Raw genomic sequence first — 19,707 nt, 5'->3', positions numbered from 1 at the left:
AAAGACATGCTTTCATTGCTAACAAAGCACAAAGTCGTAGTTAAAAGGTTATATAGTCTCTTTTCAAAAAAATTGTCAACACTGAAACAAACTCCAACATCAACATGTGCCTACAATTCCTTGTTAATGAGGCACTGGGGAATTTTCGAGACATCGAGGTTGGGCGTCAGTGAAAAGATGCAGGTGTGGGTTGATTTGGCGCAGTAAAGAGATGGTTCACTGTATTGGCTTCTATGCCCTTTCGCATGCTTGTACCTTCCTGGGTATGAGCTTTGATATTGAGGCGCCGTTTGGATCGAAACCAATTCATTGGCGTGCTCTGACTACCTCCAACTTTTTAGTTCATTTTTTTTGCCAACTATCGGCCAGGGGCGTGGGCGGCAGAAAGCAGCGCCAAAAGTTTGTTTCGCCCATGCATTGGTGGGGTCGGCATGGGTGATACCCAAACAGCCCCTAACACTTCCTAGAGTGTGTTTAGAGTGTTGCTCTAAGGGCAACTCCGACACTATGCATCAATGCTTTATAATACAAAGCGGGGGGAAACCCTATTTCGTCAAAACGTGTTTAAATGATAGGATGTCGTAGTTTAGAATTTTTTTTTCATCCACACCGTGCATCAAACGTTTATGAACCCGTCCGGACGTCCGAATTCCCCTAAACCGGAATCAAATTTGTGGGAGATTGGGCAGAATCTGGACACCCACCACGTTGTACTCCAACACACCCGTCCCACCCATCCCCTACCTCACCCCCCTCCTGGAACCTTTCCCCCCACTCCATTTGAACAGAATAAGAGCCGTTTGGTTCAGATAATATATACCTGGGCTGGGGTTCAGATGTAATCTCCCAAGTTGCCTATATATGCAAACAGTGATACTCCCTCCATCCGAGAATATTTGTCATCAAAATGAATAAAAAGAGATGTATCTAAAACTAAAATACATCTAGATACATTCCCTTTTATCCATTTTGATGACAAGTATTTCCGAACGGAGGGAGTACAATGGAAAGAGCGTATATGGTCTTTTATGTAACATTTAAGGGTTCTGTACGTCCCCTGAGGGTTACGAACGTTCTTCTTCCGGTGAACCGGTTGTACGTGGCCCTTATTGTAATATATAAGTCAGAAATCAACAGACTGTCTTCTCTTTACACCTTACATCGACGACGTGAGCACTGAGCAGCTCCAACATTACGGATGCATAAATCCAAATAATCGACAAATTGAATTAGAGTCCATAAAATACTACTCTCCGTCCATAATGTAAGACATTTTTTGACACTAGTATAGTGTCAAAAACATCTTACATTATGGGACGAAGGGAGTAGAACTTAAGTGTGACACACTTCTACGAACTAAACAAAAATAATAATCAAGAGTACTTGAGATCGAAGTAATTGAGATTGGAAGATGAGGCAGCATGTGGGCAATGGCGATGTTCCGAAAGCAGTTCGAGCACCACACGTACAAATGGACTTTAATTGAAGAAGGATATGTACCTGATACCTTGTCCTTGTTACTCTAGAATTATGGAGTATGCACGTGCGGGATGGTATGACGGCAAACATATGGATGTGCTCTTTGGGGAGAGGAAAAAAAAGGAGCTGGCATGGTGTTCGTGCATGCACATTGTCGGTGTCAAAACGGCGGATCTCGGGTAGGGGGTCCCGAACTGTGCGTCTAGGCGGATGGTAACAGGAGACAAGGGACACGATGTTTTTACCCAGGTTCGGACCCTCTCGGTGGAGGTAAACCCTACTCCTACTTGATTAATATTGATGGTATGGGTATTATAAGAGTTGATCTACCACGAGATCAGAGAGGCTAAACCCTAGAAGCTAGCCTATGGTATGATTGTTGTTCGTCCTACGGACTAAAACTCTTCGGTTTATATAGACACCGGAGAGGGATAGGGTTACACAGAGTCGGTTACAATGGGAGGAGATCTTCATATCGTATCGCCAAGTTTGCCTTCCACGCCAAGGGAAGTCCCTATCCGAACACGGGACGAAGTTTTCAATCTTGTATCTTCATAGTCCGGGAGTCCGGCTAAAGGTCATAGTCCGGTCATCCGGACACCCCCTAATCCAGGACTCCCTCGGTAGCCCCTGAACCAGGCTTCAATGATGACCAGTCCGGCGCGCAAGTTGTCTTCGGCATTGCAAGGCGGGTTCCTCCTCCGAATACTTCATAGAAGATGTTGAACACCAGGATAGTGCCCAGCTCTGCAAAACAATTTCCACATGCCACCATAGAGAGAATAATATTTGCACCAATCTAATCTGCTGATGAATTCCGTAGCGTGACCTCACACCACGGCCAGGCTTTTATTCATTTTACTACTCCACCTCAATGCGTTTAGCGAGGCGGTTTCCTTGGCACGTCTTGTCAAAGCAGAGATCGTGTCCCCTTATTCTAGGATTCTCATCAATACGGGCGTGGGTAACCCAACCGCGCCATTAACCGCAGCGCTTGGGAGATAAGCGAGTTTTATTAGGCCGGTGGGGGCTCGTAGTTTTGGCCGCCCATATAAGGGGATAAGGATCTACCCTTTCCATTTACGCCTTCTTCCTCCCTTGCTTATTCGTCGTTGCGCACTCGAGCTCCAGCGTCCAAGCCCGCACATCTCACCTCGACCTACTCCAACCATGTCCGGAGCGGGAGGCAAGTGGATGGCCTCCTCCGTCACGGAGGGGCACATCAAAAGGTTGCGGAAAGTCGGATACCTGCACAACGACATTGCGCACCGGCTTACAGACGAGGGGCAGCTCATCCCCACCCCTAGGCCCCATGAGAGGGTTGTATTTCTTCCCCATTTCCTCCGCGGACTGGGCTTTCCTCTTCACCCGCTCGTCCGGGGGCTCATGTTCTACTACGGCCTGGACTTCCACGATCTGGCCCCGAACTTCATCCTCAACATCTCGGCGTTTATCGTCGTGTGCGAGGCCTTCCTCCGCATCGAGCCCCACTTTGGCCTATGGTTGAAGATTTTCAGCGTCAAGCCGAAGGTCGTGGGCGGACGCCAAGCGGAATGCGGAGGCGCCATGGTGGGCAAGATGCCTAACGTTACATGGCTCGAGGGCGCCTTCGTAGAGACCATCAAAGGTGGCAATCGGGGTGGTTCTACATCACCGAGCCGTGTGACCCTGAATGGGCAGCGGCCCCCGAATTCCAATCTGGCATTCCCACGCGGCTCACATCTTGGAAAGAGACGGGCCTGTCGTGGGGCAATCCGGCAGAGGTGACCGGACTTCAAACCTGCATCAAGGACCTGATCGGCAGGAAGGTTAAACTTTTCACCGTGGTCCAGGTCATGCTCTTCCGCCGGATTCTCCCATGTCAACGACGGGCCTTCAATTTGTGGGAGTTCGACCCGGCCCAGCACCAGACTCTGTCCCGACTTTTCGACACAAAGCATGAAGATGCCCGGAAGGTGCTATTCAAGAGCTCCGAGGTCCCCTCTCCCGTCACCGAGGATCGCGGATTCTGCGCCAAGCGCCAAGCCAGCGCGGTGAGCTTACTTTTCCCATTTCGGGATATTTTGTTTTTCATAGATTAACTCTATGCGGGATCTAAACTCCCTTACCTTTGACAGGGCTGGCTGAAGAAGTCCGGGCAGGTCAACTGTCCGGCTCCTCTGCCCGAAGACCTAGCGGATGCTCGTCTAACCAAGCTGCTGGTTCCGGCACCCCACGTGGTGCCGGAGAAGAAGGCCAAGAAGAAGAACACGGGGACTCGAAAGAGCTCCCGGCGCCTGGTGGTGTCGGATTCATCGCCTGACAGCCCCGAAGCCCCCTCCGCCTCTAAAGACGAGGAGGAGGAAGAAGAAGAAGAAGAAGCCCCTCCCCCTCCAACGGGGGAAGGAAGGAAAAGGAAGGCTTCCCCAACTGGGGAGGCCGAGGGGGCCAAGAAGGGGAAGACCCTTCTGCCGGACTATGCCTCCGATGCCGAAGACGACGGGGAGGAATGGCCATCCAGGGTCAAGCCCCTGGCAAAATCGTAAGTGTCCGGCTACCCGAATGACTCATGGCGTCCCTCTATTATTCGATAGCTTCTGATGCCGAATTTTAATTATGCAGTCCACCCAGAGTTCAGCTCGGCGATTCGTCGAGCGGCTCTCTGAATTCCTCGGATGTGAATAACGCTTCACTTCCGACGGCTTCCTCCCCGCTCCCTGCAGACGACGCCGAGGCGGAGTCCCAAAAGGGACCGAACCAGGAGGAGGTGGTCCTGGATGTAACCTAAGGCGACCTCCCAGACTCCAGGCCCAAAGGGGGCAAAGCCCCGGAGGGATCTAAGTCCGGCCCCGGGCCGGACACTGCTCCGGAACCATCAACGGTTCCAGAGTCCGACAGGCGGCGCCTTCATAAGAAGGGCAAGCCTACGCCGCCGGCGACCTCCGTCCATCCGGAGGCGCCGGACAATTTACTGGAGGCACTTAACAGTGCCTCCATCGACGAGGAACACCGCACTATTATGACTGCGGTGATTCAAAAGGTTCAGTCCGCCAAAAGCGGGCTGACAGGAGCCTGTACAAGTCTGTTAACAGGCTTTGAGGTATGTGTTCAAAACATATAAAAATGTTACCGCATAGACAGTAGCCCCTGATGCTCAGTTCGGCGTTCGGAAAAGAAAAGCCGAGCTGAGGATCTAAAAAGATATACGCAGGAGTCTAAATAAAAATATGTCGATATGGGAATGCAGGCTACGCTGCTGACCTCTGCCGCACTGACTGTGGAGGTCAATGCATTGAAGGGAAGCCTCGAGCGGTCCGAGAGCGAGCTCGGCCGTGCCAAGAAGCAGCTCGAGGATAAGGAGGGTATGTAATACCGTATGTAAATGTATATAGAGATACTTGGTTGCAAATAATGACAGGACCAACTTAAATGTTGCAGGGGCCACGGCCGAGGTGGCGACCCTGAAGGAGGCGGTCTCCAAGGCCGAAAACAGTGCGGCCCTGGAGCGCGCCGAGCGAGAGAAGCAGGAGGCGCGGGTGGCGGAAGTGCGGCAAGAGCTCCAGGCTCTCGTAGAAAAATACGAGAGTTTGGAGCGTGACTCGAAGACTCGAGAGTCCAAGCTCGCCTTGGCTCTTCAGAGTGCCAAAACCGCGAAGGCCGAATCCCAGAAGGCCCTCCAGGAGATCGAGGCGATGAAGAAGATAGCGGCGGGTAAGGCATTCTTTATGCAAAGCAAGAATATAAAAGTAAATTATCTGTTACTTACCCGGATCCAGAGCTCTCCAGGAGCGTTCACCGATCTGCCCCGTAGTGTATCTGATGCTGCCGCGTTCTACCGAGCCGAGGAGGGGAGCTCGACGGAAAAGGTGTTCTGGTCTCAGTATGCTGAGACCGAACATCCGGTGCCCCTGAGCGACCAGCTGAAGCAGCTGGTCGAGCTCCACAAGGTGGCCGAACAGGCCATGAAGGGCCTCATAGTTCGGCTATGGCCTGGAGAGGCCATGCCTGGGAGCTACTTCGGTCTGGTGCGGCGGCTGATGGACGCGTGTCCGTGGATTGAAGTCATCAAGCGCTTCGTCTGTATTGAAGGTGCCCGTCGGGCCCTTGCCCGTGCTAAAGTGCACTGGGGCAAGCTGGACGTGGAGAGGCTTTTGACGGACGCGCCACCGCCGGGCAAGGAGTATCATACGCCCGAGATGTATTATAAGGGCGTCCTGAAGGATGCCCGCCTTATAGCGGAAGAGTGCTCCAAAGATGTAATTTTTGAGTAGACTCGCATTTGTTATCCTGTACGCTGAAAACTTTGTTCATATGCGTTAAGCAACGCTTGTTAATTTAAAATATTACCTTCTGTGCGGCCGTTTATCAAATCTGAGAGATGCAAGTCATCGGCTTCGACCCCCATGCCACAAGTGCTGGGGTGTTCGGGATAAACCTGAGCACTCTTGTTCCTATTCTTTGGTCCATCTAGGGAGGCGCTCAGCACAACGAACCAGGCCGTCGACTTATAATGCTTTATCACTCTCACTTAGCCATAGAATTCTATAATTTTAAATTTCGGCGAAGCCCCTAGTATTCGGAAGACCGAGTTTGGGGAGCTACCACGCCTAGGCCGGATAAGTCCGGTTCCTCGCTCTAAGCGGCATAAGTCTTTAAGGACTCTAAAAACCTCGCGAAGAGCGACCGGTCTCTCGCACTATCATGACTGTCAGTTTTAGCTTTCTCTACTGAGGTGTTAACCCAGCTCAACTGGGGCACAATCACAGTAGTTCTCCCAGTGCTATCTTAGCCAACATTGCGAAACGTAAGGTACCAAAACATGAGAGCCGGGCAAACCCAACTATTGACCAAAGACATGATTCGGAGCCGATGCATATAATGCTATAAGTTCGGGGTGCCGCACTCATAAGAGTGTTCGGTCTTCTCACACCATGTTATGGGGTGTTTGATCCCCTGGTGTATTGTCCGTACCAAAGTGTACGGTTGCATAATGTCATGACTGAACATATATATATATAAAGGAATACAATAATAGATAGAAGCTATGTATTGTTTAAAAAAAAGGGCTGCTATGAAAGCAGAATGATACAAATAGTGCGATAAGCAAAAGATGGGATTATTTAACATGTCCCCCTCCAGGGGCAAGCTGCGGGTCTTTAAGTAAAAACAGGTATTTAATTCGTTATAGAGACCACCTGGATATTCGACGCAGCCTGTTCTCGCCCTGGCTGTTGCATCGTGTGTTCGGCGAGTGTATTGCCGGACAGGCCTTCCGGATAGTTGGGTCCTGAAAGTATATATATATAAAAGGAACTGCGGAATAGGAAGCCCCTAAGTGCGGTTGAGCCGCATTCTGGGCGTGCCGTAGTTGTGCCCCTCCCCTTATGCCCATGGTATTTTCAAAGCGTAATTATATACGCGTGGTACCGATAGCACCATCTGGCGAGGGCTGGTGTTGGGGCCGCACTGCTATGCTCGCTCGGATTGTGCTAGCCAGCTCTGTTGTAGGTTGCTTCGGGCGCGCTTGACATTGTCCGGACGTTTAACACCCGGATTGGAGAGTTGCCTTGAGAGGCTGCTCTGTACTTCTGCCGCCAGGGCCGCTGTGTGCTCCTCCGTTCGGAGAGAGCGTTCGGTGTTTCCATTTACCATGATGACTCCGTGAGGGCCTGGCATCTTGAGCTTGAGGTATGCATAGTGCGGCACCGCATTGAATTTTGCAAATGCGGTTCGTTCGAGCAAGGCGTGATAGCCGCTGCGGAATGGGACTATGTCGAAGATTAACTCTTTGCTTCGGAAATTATCCGGGGATCCGAAGACCACTTCGAGTGTAATTGAGCCTGTACAGCTGGCTTCTACACCCGGTATGACACCTTTAAAGGTTGTCTCTGCGGGTTTGATCCTTGAGGGATCTATACCCATTTTTCGCACTGTATCCTGATAAAGCAGGTTCAGGCTGCTGCCGCCGTCCATGAGGACTCTGGTGAGGTGAAATCCGTCAATGATTGGGTCTAGGACCAATGCGGCGAATCCGCCGTGACGGATGCTGGTGGGGTGGTCCCTTCGATCAAATGTGATCGGGCAGGAGGACCATGGGTTGAACTTTGGGGCGACTGGCTCCAACACATAGACGTCCTTGAGAGCACGCTTCCGCTCCCTCTTGGGGATATGGGTTGCGTATATCATGTTCACCGTCCGCACTTGCGGGGGGAATCCCTTCTGTCCTCTGTTGTTCGGCGGCCGGGGCTCCTCCTTGTTATCGCTACGCAGCCCCTTGTCTGGTTTCGGCACTTAACTTGCCTGCCTGCTTGAACACCCAGCAATCCCTGTTGGTGTGGTTGGCTGCTTGTTCGGGGGTGCCGTGTATCTGGCACGAGCGGTCGAGTATCCGGTCTAAGTTGGATGGGCCCGGAGGGTTTCTTTTGAATGGCTTCTTCCGCTGACCGGGTTTGGAGCCTCTGAATCCAGCGTTGACTACCGTATCCTCAATATTGTCGTTGTTAATGCGGCGTTTGTGCTTGTTGCGACGTGACCTGCCATTGTTGTCCTTGTTATCCGAATTACCAGGGCTCTTGGTTATGTTATTGCTACGAGCTAGCCAGCTGTCTTTGCCCGCGCAGAAGCGGGTCATGAGTGTCGTGAGGGCTGCCATAGATTTCGGCTTTTCCTGTCCTAGGTGCCGGGCAAGCCATTCGTCTCGGATGTTGTGCCTGAAGGCAGCAAGGGCCTCGGCGTCCGGACAGTCGACTATTTGATTTTTCTTGGTTAGGAACCGTGTCCAAAATTGCCTGGCCGATTCCTCTGGCTGCTGGATTATGTGGCTTAGGTCATCGGCGTCTGGTGGTCGCACGTAAGTTCCCTGAAAGTTGTCAAGGAATGCGGATTCCAGGTCCTCCCAGCAACTAATTGACTCTGCTGGTAGGTTGTTAAGCCAATGTCGAGCTGGTCCTTTAAGCTTGAGCGGGAGGTATTTGATGGCGTGTAGATCATCACCACGGGCCATGTGGATATGGAGGAGGTAATCCTTGATCCAGACCGCGGGATCAGTTGTGCCGTCATATGATTCAATGTTTACGGGCTTGAAACCCTCTGGGATTTGATGATCCATTACTTCGTCTGTGAAGCATAGTGGGTGTGCGGCGCCCCTGTACTGGGCTATATCGCGGCATAGCTCGGATGAGCTTGGTCTGTTGTATTCGGCCTGGCCGTATTTATCATATTCAGTGTGATGGTTATCATCACGTGATGTGGGGCGCCCACGCGATCCGTAGATCGATCTTGTTTGCCTTTCCTTGTCCTCCACTATGTCTCGCGGGTCTGTTACGTCTCCCCATACTCTGTTATGTTTTGAGAGGTGCCGGGGTGCGGCTTGGGTCGAGGGCCCGAAGGTCTCTCTGTCGCGGCCACGGGGTGGCCGATCGGGCGCATCGTACGCGGGTAATATAGGTCTAGTTGCTTCCTCCTCAAGTTGGGGTAGCAGCCTGCGCTTTGGGTAGCTCTTGAAGGGGCGCTCGAGTTTATACTCTTCGGCCGCCAGGATTTTGGTCCATCTGTCGGCTAGCAAGTCTTGGTCAGCTCTAAGCTGCTGCTGTTTTTTCTTGAGGCTGCGTGCCGTGGCCATAAGCCTGCGTTTGAAACGCTCTTGTTCGACGGGATCCTCTGGCACGACGAATTCGTCGTCGTCGAGGCTTGCCTCGCCTTCGGAGGGAGGCATATAGTTGTTGTCCTCAACCTTTCTGTCAGCCGCTCTCTCATGAGGGCTGGCTCCTTCGTCCTCTTGCACTGAATCCTGCTGCAGGGAGTTATCTTCGGCACTGTCCGACGTGTTGTTATCTCCGGTGCCGGATTCGCCGTTCTTGCTTTGGCGGGATTTAGAGTGGCGCCGCTGACGTCGGCGCTTGGGTTGCTTCTTGGAGGGGTCATCCTCCATTTTTTCCTCGCCATCCCCTGCTTTAGGGGTGTCCACCATGTATATGTCATATGACGAGGTGGCTTTCCAGTTCCCTATAGGTGCTGGTTCTTGGTCGTCTCCTTCATCGGCGTCCATACCGTCGATGTCTTCGGAGTCAAAGTCGAGCATGTCGGCTAGATCGTCGACAGTGGCTATAAAGTGGGCAGTGGGTGGGTTTCGAATTTCTTCGTCGTCCGTATCCCAACCCTGCTGACCATAATCCGGCCAGGGCTCTCCTGACAAAGAGAGAGACTTTAGGGAGTTCAGAATATCGCCAAAGGGCGAGAGCTGAAAGACGTCCGCGGTGGTGAACTCCATGATCGGAGCCCAATCGGGTTCGATCGGAAGGGGTGCGGAAGATTCGGAGTTCGGAACGGAGTCCGGCACCTTGGAGTCACGGGCCTTGCAAAGGACTAGGCTGGTATTCGGCTCTATCGCCGTAGAGATTGCGGCTCCTGGGGCAGCGTCCAACCGTCCGTCCCTGGTTAGCGCAGTCGGCTCCGAACTAATGGTCGGAGCGGACTCCTGAGCGGCACTCTGGGCTCTGTCCGGCGGCAGAGCTAGGTCATGCCCATCGAGACAGTGCGGCGCGCTCGGCCGTGGCTCGAATCCGTCGAAGATCAAGTCCCCGCGAATGTCGGCCGTGTAGTTTAAGCTTCCAAACCTGACCTGGTGACCAGGGGCGTAGTTTTCGATCTGCTCCAGGTGGTCAAACGAGTTGGCCCGCAGTGCAAAGCCGCCGAATACGAAGATCTGTCCGGGGAGAAAAGTCTCGCCCCGGACTGCGTCATGGTTGATGATCGAAGAAGCCATCGGGCCTAAAGGCGACGACACAGAGAAACTCTCAATGAAAGCACCAATGTCGGTGTCAAAACCGGCGGATCTCAGGTAGGGGGTCCCGAACTGTGCGTCTAGGCAGATGGTAACAGGAGACAAGGGACACGATGTTTTTACCCAGGTTCGGGCCCTCTTGGTGGAGGTAAAACCCTACTCCTGCTTGTTCAATATTGATGGTATGGGCATTACAAGAGTTGATCTACCACGAGATCAGAGAGGCTAAACCCTAGAAGCTAGCCTATGGTATGATTGTTGTTCGTCCTACGGACTAAAACTCTTCGGTTTATATAGACACCGGAGAGGGCTAGGGTTACACAGAGTCGGTTATAATGGAAGGAGATCTTCATATCGTATCGCCAAGCTTGCCTTCCACGCCAAGGAAAATCCCTATCCGGACACGGGACGGAGTCTTCAATCTTGTATCTTCATAGTCCGGGAGTCCGGCCAAAGGTCATAGTCCGGTCATCCGGACACCCCCTAATCCAGGACTCCCTCACACATCATTGATTTATGAATCATGATCTTGATGATGCTGGGGCGAATCTTGCACGTCCTGTTGAATTCTGGGAAAGCGAGGGTTGAGCCCACATTCTTGGTACTCCACATTCTTGGTACTCCAGGAAGGCGTGTGCGTGTCGCACTCGCGTTGCTATATCTGTCTGGCTAGTCAGGCTGGCTGCGCCGAGGACACCAGCCAGGTGTGGCGTTATCATGCGCTGCCCGGGACGGGGCGAAGCCAAAGATGCTGGCGGAGTTCATACACGAGTGTGTTGGAGTGTATACGTTTATTGCCTAGTCATTTTCATTAGTTCCGATTTTTGATTGTGTTGGCTAGTGCATGAAGCTTATCATGCTTTCAGGGCCTAAGGTCTCGAGTTCAAGAGTATATTCACGTGTTGACTTCGCGCGTAACACGTGAGGGAAAGCGTTGAGGTGTATATTGTCATCGCTTAGCCCTTTTTAGCAGTACAAACTTTTGGTTGTGTTGACTAGTGTACGAAGCTTAATAGGACGGCAACCACAACGACGTCTACAATGTGAGCCTTGGGATGGTTACAACCTGCCGGTCCTAGATGGCACCAACGCACGGCACACACGCACATCTAAAGGCAGTTAGATGGCACCAGCGCACGGCACACACACACATATAAAGGCAGTAAGAGCATCTACAACCGAGTTTCCTAAACACCTCATGTACGCCGCGCGGACGGCCCTCTTAGTGATAGGCAGAGTTTTTTTCTCGACCCCAGGAAAAACTTGTTACTGCCTGAAATTTTTGAATTTAAACCACGTAAGGCATGTCATATAGGTTTCATACGAGCCAAATGCCACAACTAAGCACATGTCTTAGTGGTAGATCGTGCGACGTACCTACTTCACGTCGCACTTTCGATTCCTGATTTGCTAAGTATAGGATTTTCCGCGACTCGACGCTTATTTAAAATATATTGCCCGCGGTGCGGTAAAAAAGAGTCAAACTCACGACCTTCGAAAGGTAAGACGACGGTACGGCCACTGAAACAGGAAGCACATGTTGTACTCCGACACGTCCCATCCATCCCCTGCCCCACCCCGCTTCCGGAACCTTTCCCCCCACTCCGTTTGAAAAGGATAAGAGTCGTTTGGTTCAGATAATATATACCTGGGCTGGGGTTCAGAGGTGATCCTCCACCTCCAGGATTCTAAGATACCTCCTTCATCATGTAATCTCCCAAGTTGCCGATGTATGCAAACAGTAGTACAATGGAAACAGGGTATATGGTCTTTTATGTGACATCTGAGGGTTCTGTACGTCCCCTGAGGGTTACAAACGTTCTTCGTCCAGTGAACGGTTGTATGTGGCCCTTAACATTTGTATTGTAAAAATATAATTCAGAAATCAACAAATTGTCTTTTCTATACACCTTACATCAACGACGTGAGCACTGAGCAGCTCCAACAGTACGGATGCATAAAATCCAAATAATGGACAAACTGAATTAGCGTCCATAAAATAGAACATAAGTGTGGCACACTTCTACTAACTAAACAAAGATAATATTCAAGAGTACTTGAGATAGAAGTAATTGAGATTGGAAGATGAGGCAGCATGTGGGCAACGGCGATGTTCGAACGGCGGATCGAGCACCACACGTACAAATGGACTTTAATTGAAGAAGGATATGTACTTGGTACCTTGTCCTTGCTACTCTAGAACTATGGACTATGCACATGTATATAGCGTACGGTGTACGGGATGGGATGACGGCAAACACATGGATGTGCTCTTTGGGGATGGAGAAAAAAGGAGCTGACATACGGTGTTCGTGCATGCACTTCATTGATTCATGATCTCGATATGCTGGGGTGAATCTTACCTGGTCATCCTGTTGAACGCTGGGAAACTGAGGATTGAGCACACATGCTTGGTGCTGCAGTAAGGCGCATCACACTCGCGTTGCTTTTTTCGTCTGGCTAGTGAGGCTGGCTGCGCCGAGGACGAGAAAAATAGGACGAGAAAAAGACGGAATTGCCGAGATTTTTCAAAACAATAGTTTCCAGCCACCGACAGAAAAAAAATCAGAGTAAAAAAAGAAAGCTTGGTGACCAGTCACAAAATCGTGACCCGGTGAGGCTCCTCAAACCAGCCCTATATGTTTGGGTTGACAAACAACCCCACAGCCAGCCCATAACTGGGACGGATATGAGGAGGTTCGGACACGTCCGGGGCTCCGACCATGTCCATCACGTCGAATCCGACAGATAGGACTCACCATAAAATTCACCATCCCCTGACCTTCCGAACGAGTCATTTTTCTCTTCTCACTTCTCCCACTTCCGCGTCAGCCCTCCCCTAGCTCTGTCGCCATCCTTACCCCTCAGTGCTGCCACGACCGCAATAAAACCCCTTCCCGCAAATCTCGCCACCCGGACGCCATTGCGGTACGTCAAGCTATTTTTGGACTGCACCTTGCCATCTATGTGTTCATTAAACTGTCTAAGTAGTTTTTTTATTCTTTTGTAGGGAAAACAATGGTTTTGATGGGTTCGTGGGGTGAGGAGTATGAAAACAAGGAGCTTGATAAATTAACGAAAAAGGAGTTCTTCGATTCGTTGGAGTCTGACAAAGATGTTGAGATTATGCCCATCATAAGGACCCAAGAGTAAATGGATGGGGAGGCGGAACATATTCTTATCTTCAAGGGTTTGATCAAAGGAAGAAGAGTCCTGAACTAGGGTATGGTTGCTGGAGGAAGGCTGCTCTATAAGGACTACTTTAAGCAGATGCATCAGAATCTTCGAGATCAACGGGTGCACTTGCAACTACTCACTGATCTTATTGAGCATATGAGGACCCACAACGGAAACCTATCATTTTATTGTTTAATTGTGCAATTAAAAACAAATTTTATGTTTGAACTATGTATTTTCTCTACGAACAAATTTTATTTATGTGTCATATTCATGTGTATAATCGACATGCATGGATTTGATGATTTTGATGTGAGAAGTGTGGTTGACTAGCATGACATATGAGGGTCATCTCGCATTGTCCGGTGTTACAGATATATTTGGGTTACTTGTATTTGGTAGTCTAGGATTTATAATCCATCTTCTACCTTATCTCCGGGAGAGGCTTCTTGCCCTCCATGTCTTGTACTCAATAAATACTCGCCCTCGAGCTCAATAATACATCCCATATTCCGCAACAATACATCACTCTCCCTTCTAACATGGTATTAGCCTAATCGATCCTAAACCCTAGCCGCCGCCACTTCCGCACCAGTGCGCCGCCCCCGGGGGGGTCGGCCTCCATGACCGCTGTCGGGGGCCGCGCCGCCCGTTCCTAGGGTTCGTCCGACCGGCTGCCCTAGAGAGTCTTTTCCCAATCCCTTGCTCCGTGTTTTTCTCTCTCCCGTTGGTCATCTTGATCGGCGTTTTCTTTTTAGTTTTTCGATCTATGCTTGATTGGTTTGTGTCGCCCGCCACCGCCGTCGACCCCCGTGCGCCTCTACTCCGACATTGTCGCGACCGGCCGACTCCTTCACCGACCCGGCGGCCTCGCGTGACAGGAGGCCCCTCACAGCCGTCGTCTGCGCGCCCGTCGATTTACGCTTACCGTCTCCGCCCTCTCCCCGAGACACCTGTATCACCTCCACCCAGCGGCCTCGCGCCATGCGGCGGCCAATCATAGCCGCCGCTTGTGCGTCGGCCCACAAATCAATCCACGACACCCGCCTCCGCCGCGTCTGCATGGCGGCCCTGTGGGTTGCCTCGCCGGCCTCATCCCCGACTGCGTCAGGCCCGTCGGCTGCCTCGAGCTCGAGCACCGCTGCTCCGTTGGTCGCTCGGGCCTTGCTGCCCGGGCGCCGGCGTTGCTTTGGAGGCCCAGGTGCCGGTGCTGATGCGCTCTCCACCTTTGCCAACCTCCCTTCATTCTCTCCTACAAACTGGAGCTTGGATGACCCTTTTGTGGTATGGTTTGCTCAACTTAGTCAGAGGTTTGAGGGCCACTCTGCTAAAAGTGTCAAGGCACTTGTGATAATTTTTTTGTTGGGAAATATGGTTAGAGCAGAATAGAAGAATTTTCCAGCATAAGGAACACCCAATGGTAGTGTCAATTGTTGGAATTAGAGACGAGGCGACAACCTGGAAGTTAGTCGGCTACCCAATTCCGTTCGATCTAGGTTGATTCACATAGGCTAGCCTTGGGCAGTTGAGGAGGCTATGAGAAAACTCAGATTCTGAGGTAATTTTGTTTTTTTCCTTTGTTTCTGGTCCATGACCATCTTTGTACCTAGTTGTCGGCCCATTCATCTTCAATGGAATCATGGCAATTCTCCTGATGTCTTTAAAAAAAGTGTGTGAGATTGTTGCTTAGCATCCTCCTTCGTAGCCCCTCCTCGACTCGGTCACCAATGCCCGCTCCCCGCCGCCTCCCACCACCTCCATTCGGCCCATGTGAGCCTGATGTGAGCACATGAGAACATGTTGAATGTACTACCCTTGTGGATCATAGACGCATAGTCTAGTGTAGGCATGCATAGTGATTGGTTGGCGCCACCGCTACCGATGGAACCTTCCATTGTCAATGAAGTAGATAAAGGCCTAACAATTCATTCAAGTGGAGTGCGCATGAGAGCATCCCCGCCAGAGGAAAATGACCATCCCAGCAGGTTAGTTCACGAGCAACAGGTCTACCACCCATTCACCACATTAGTCTCCATGGACCAAAGGTTTACCAACAAGTGGATGCTAAGATCTAATCAATTCAAGTTTGCACCAAAGATTTGTCACAAAAAAAAATGCACCAAATGTTTACCTATGGTGCAAGTCATTTTCTCAACCCAATTATTTGAATTGAGTGACGAGGGAGTGGTTAGTTTTGCCGGTGTCTGGTGTTTCTCTCCTGCTTTTTGGAGCTGCTTCGATATTCTCTATGCTCCTGTTTGTATCCAAAGCAATCTTTGAGTTTGAATTAAAAAACATGCATGACTATTTATATCAGGAATTGGAGCTAGCTTTTAAAACTAACATTTCTTCTAAAACATAACAAGGCAGGCAGGGAGGTAAGCTTGTGTTGCAAATTTAGTTACCCATGATTGTTAACTGTTAATTCAAGATAGACATGGGTTTACTCACATCATGGCTTACATCCTTCTCTGCCCCTCGGTGTTTATTTATTTATGATCAAAACATTAATCTTATCAGTTTAAGATGTCATTGAAAAGAAGTTCATGAAACAACCCTACAGAGCATGGGACATGGGAAGACATAATTCCAATTAGCTGGCTGGATATGATCTTTATCCATAGAGATCGGCAACCAGGGCGCTCACTAACAGTTTTTTGCTATTTGCTAGTGACATTTGAGCAAAGATGGAACAGTTTTTGGCACCTAAGTAGAGATGCGTTGCTGTTAATTAGTTAACCAGAGAAAGCAACCACGTGGAACTTGTTATACTTTTCCACAACCCCGTACGTACCGGCCTAACTTTCACAATTCTGCATGCATCTCATGCAACCGAAAGAACCATACTATTATAAATAGGTGGCTCGTGCCCACCACAGTTATGCAAAGCCACTGAGCTAACAATCCTGCTTACAGTGAAGAACAGATTGAGCCTACGTACGTAGCTAGATAAATTTGAGCCATGGCTTCCGGCTCTAGCTGTAGGGCATGGCATTGCTTGCTTGCCCTCTTCCTCCTCTCCTCTTCCGCGTATGGTCAGCTGTCGCCGTCGTTCTACGCGAAGACCTGCCCGACGCTGGAACTCATTGTGCGCTCCACAGTGACCAAGGCAGTCCTCGTCGAGCGCCGAATGGGGGCGTCCCTCCTTAGGCTCCACTTCCATGACTGCTTTGTTCAAGTAATTACACACTAAACCTTTAAGCAAACATAGTTATGTCCATTGATTTACGGAGAAGGTCAGGTCAGGATTAATGGTGAAATTTTGTTATATGTGTAGGGCTGTGACGGGTCCATTCTCTTGGATGACAAGGGTAGCTTCGTGGGCGAGAAGTCCGCCCTTCCCAACGTGAATTCGGTGCGTGGCTTCGAGGTGATCGACGAGATCAAGAAGAACGTGGAGCTGGTCTGCCCTGGCGTCGTCTCCTGCGCCGACATCAACGCCCTAGCAGCACGGGACGGCGTGGTTCTGGTACGTACATACAATCAATGACAGTGGGCACGTGCACTGCAGTTTTCTGGTTACTGACAATGCTTCGATCGGTATGCGTACGTTGTTCCTCCAGCTAGGCGGGCCCAGCTGGCCTGTGCCGCTTGGCCAGCGGGACTCGACGACGGCCAGCCTGAATGCGGCGAACAGCGACATCCCGACGCCTGACTATAACCTGGAGCAGCTCATCTCTGCGTTCAACAAGCACCAGCTGAGCCCACGGGACATGACGGCGCTGTCCGGCGCGCACACCATCGGCTACTCGCAGTGCCTCAACTTCCGCGACCACATCTACAACGGCACCAACATCGACCCGGCGTTCGCCGCACTGCGCAAGCGTACCTGCCCCGCCCAGGCCCCCAACGGCGACACCAACCTGGCGCCGCTCGACGTGCAGACGACGCTCGTCTTCGACATCGCCTACTACCGCAACCTGGTCACCAAGCGCGGCCTGCTGAACTCCGACCAGGAGCTCTTCAACGGCGGCTCCCAGGACGCGCTGGTGAGCCAGTACGCTACCAACCCGGCGCTCTTCCCGTCTGACTTCGTGACGGCGATCATCAAGATGTCCAAGCTCAGCCCGCCCCCTGGAACCCCCACCCAGATCAGGCGCAACTGCAGGGTCGTTAACAGCTGATCAACATCCATCTTCGCATCATATATATACTATCCGTCCGTCCTAAGTTAGATTCACAAATGATCTTATACTATAAGACGGAGGAAGTACGTGTTACAGTGTTAAGTGCATGCGCAGCCGTATGAGTATATAAGTACGCATGATATGTAACCAACCAGCTGCATGCATGCAGCCAGAATAAGAGCCGTTTGGTTCACATAATAATATAGTATGTGACAATACTATAACGGAAACAAGATATATGGTCGTTTATGCAACATCTAAGGGTTGTGTACGCTCCTAAACTATTGACATCGTGCCTCGTGCGGGATGTAAACCTTTTTCTTACGGTCAGCGGTTGTACGTGGCCCTTATAGATTTGCATCTTTCGGTGAGCGGTTGTACGTGGCTCATGTGTGGTGCACATCTAAAAGCAAATATAATAGTAAGATGAAATAACCAGACTACAAGACACTACTGCAGGATGCTGCTAACGCGACACTAGGATCAAAGAGAATAATTCTACATCTACGAACACGTTACGAAGGCTTTCGTAACTTTCCTTCACCACATTATCTCTCTCCCCCCCCCTTATTTCTAGGGGTGTGGGCCCCGCCTCCCCCACTCCCAATCACAGTTTGCCACCTGGTCATTTACGTAAAACTCAACGTAAGCTCTAGTAGATGTAGCATTGCTGGATCAAAGACCCTTCGACGAAACTGTGTGCGATGTCATAATAGTAAACAATGGTGTAAAAAAAACCATCAAAAAAGGTGCAAAACATTTGCAATGGAGGATGCATCAAACAAGGTTTAGATTTTAGTTTCGTGTGCGAAGCAGGGCATACGGTTCAGCTCAATTAACTGTTTGTGATGAGGAGGAATAAAAGAAACGGGCAGCCAGATGAATGTGTATGCAATTTACAGCATACGGTTCACTCGGATGAACTATTTTGTGATTAGGCAACACAATGGAAACGGTCAGCCAGATCAAAGGTGTGTGCGATATACGGCATGCGGTTCACTCAGATGAACTGTTTGCGTTGACACATGAGAACAGAAACGATTCAAATGTACAAGATGTGTGCGATACGCGGCAACAGGTCTGTAATCAGAAATATGTGTGAATACCGATAATAACACAGACGGTTGCTACTAATAAGACGTGTGTTGTGCGATATGATTGCATACAGAACAACAACATCAATGTTCTCCAAAGCAATTTGGCGTGGGCATTCAAGGAATAAATATTGCATTGTTTCATCATGATCACAAAAACAACAACGTGAACTACCTACCCATCGCCTCTTGATTAAGTTATCCTTGATGAGTATTACTTGCTTGTGGACAAACCACATAAAATTTTTAATACGCATGGGAACCTTAATCCTCCAAATATGCAACGATCTTAAGATTGTGCCAGAATTAACCAAATCCATATAAAACGATTTCACCATAAAAACCCCATTTTTAGCTAACTTCTATTGCGTCAAATCTGGCTGGTCGGAGAGTTGAACATCTATCAATCTCCGAACCAAGTGCATCCAGGCCGTTCATCGCTCACCAACTAACGCACGTCTGTACTGGATATTCAAGGGAATCATTTGGAAAACTGTGCCTACGTACTCCTCCTTATGTTGCACAATGTTATAAAGGGTTGGATATTTGACAGCCAAAGGTCTCTCCTAACCACGTATCCTCCCAAAATATTGTTGACATCTCATTGCCAACCAAGAATTTGACCCTATGAAAGAATTTGACCCTATAAAGGGTTGAATTCCTGCAGCGAAACATATACAGCAGCAACATATAGTTCATCAGACATAGAACATGTTACATATAGGCATCATTGAACAAAAGAAGCAATGATTGATTCTGAAAAATATTCCACATAAAAGCAATAGTGCATAAAAGTGAAATAGTAGTGAAGACACTCGACTACCAAAAGTTTACAAGTCTCAAGATGCAAGAGTTCTCAACATACACGGAACAGTTTCAAACATAACATAACATGAAGTTCACGCGATTTTGGAGATCGGAGTGATAACATCAACATTAGAAGGCATCATTCCGTTTGCTGCCCCAACTCCATCAACCGGAGTGATAACATCAACATTAGAAGGCATCATTCCGTTTGCTGCCCCAACTCCACCAACTTGAGGTGGAATTACCGGAACGTTGTTCGACC

The 19,707-nt window shown here is 50.0% G+C and overlaps 1 protein-coding gene across 1 annotated transcript; it reads left to right on the top strand.

The window, feature by feature from the left end:
* The first annotated feature begins 16,366 nt into the window (after positions 1-16,366).
* Positions 16,367-17,722, top strand: LOC119326442 (peroxidase 70-like). Its single transcript, XM_037600084.1, has 3 exons — positions 16,367-16,595; positions 16,695-16,886; positions 16,981-17,722. Exons 1-3 carry the CDS (start codon positions 16,380-16,382, stop codon positions 17,539-17,541), a joined length of 969 nt encoding a protein of 322 aa, XP_037455981.1. The 5' UTR covers positions 16,367-16,379; the 3' UTR covers positions 17,542-17,722.
* The last annotated feature ends 1,985 nt before the right edge of the window (positions 17,723-19,707 follow it).

Source organism: Triticum dicoccoides, chromosome 6B (assembly GCF_002162155.2).
Source record: "Triticum dicoccoides isolate Atlit2015 ecotype Zavitan chromosome 6B, WEW_v2.0, whole genome shotgun sequence".
In the NCBI taxonomy this organism is placed as follows: Eukaryota; Viridiplantae; Streptophyta; class Magnoliopsida; order Poales; family Poaceae; genus Triticum; species Triticum dicoccoides.
The sequence above is the reverse complement of the archived record's forward strand: the minus strand, read 5'-3'. Positions and strand labels throughout refer to the sequence as shown.

Coding starts and splice junctions, on each gene's coding strand:
- LOC119326442 (XM_037600084.1), top strand. CDS start 16,380: ATGGCTTCCGGCTCTAGCTGTAGGGCATGGCATTGCTTGCTTGCCCTC. Junction 16,596..16,694: donor TCCATGACTGCTTTGTTCAA/GTAATTACACAC, acceptor TTATATGTGTAG/GGCTGTGACGGGTCCATTCT. Junction 16,887..16,980: donor CACGGGACGGCGTGGTTCTG/GTACGTACATAC, acceptor TTGTTCCTCCAG/CTAGGCGGGCCCAGCTGGCC.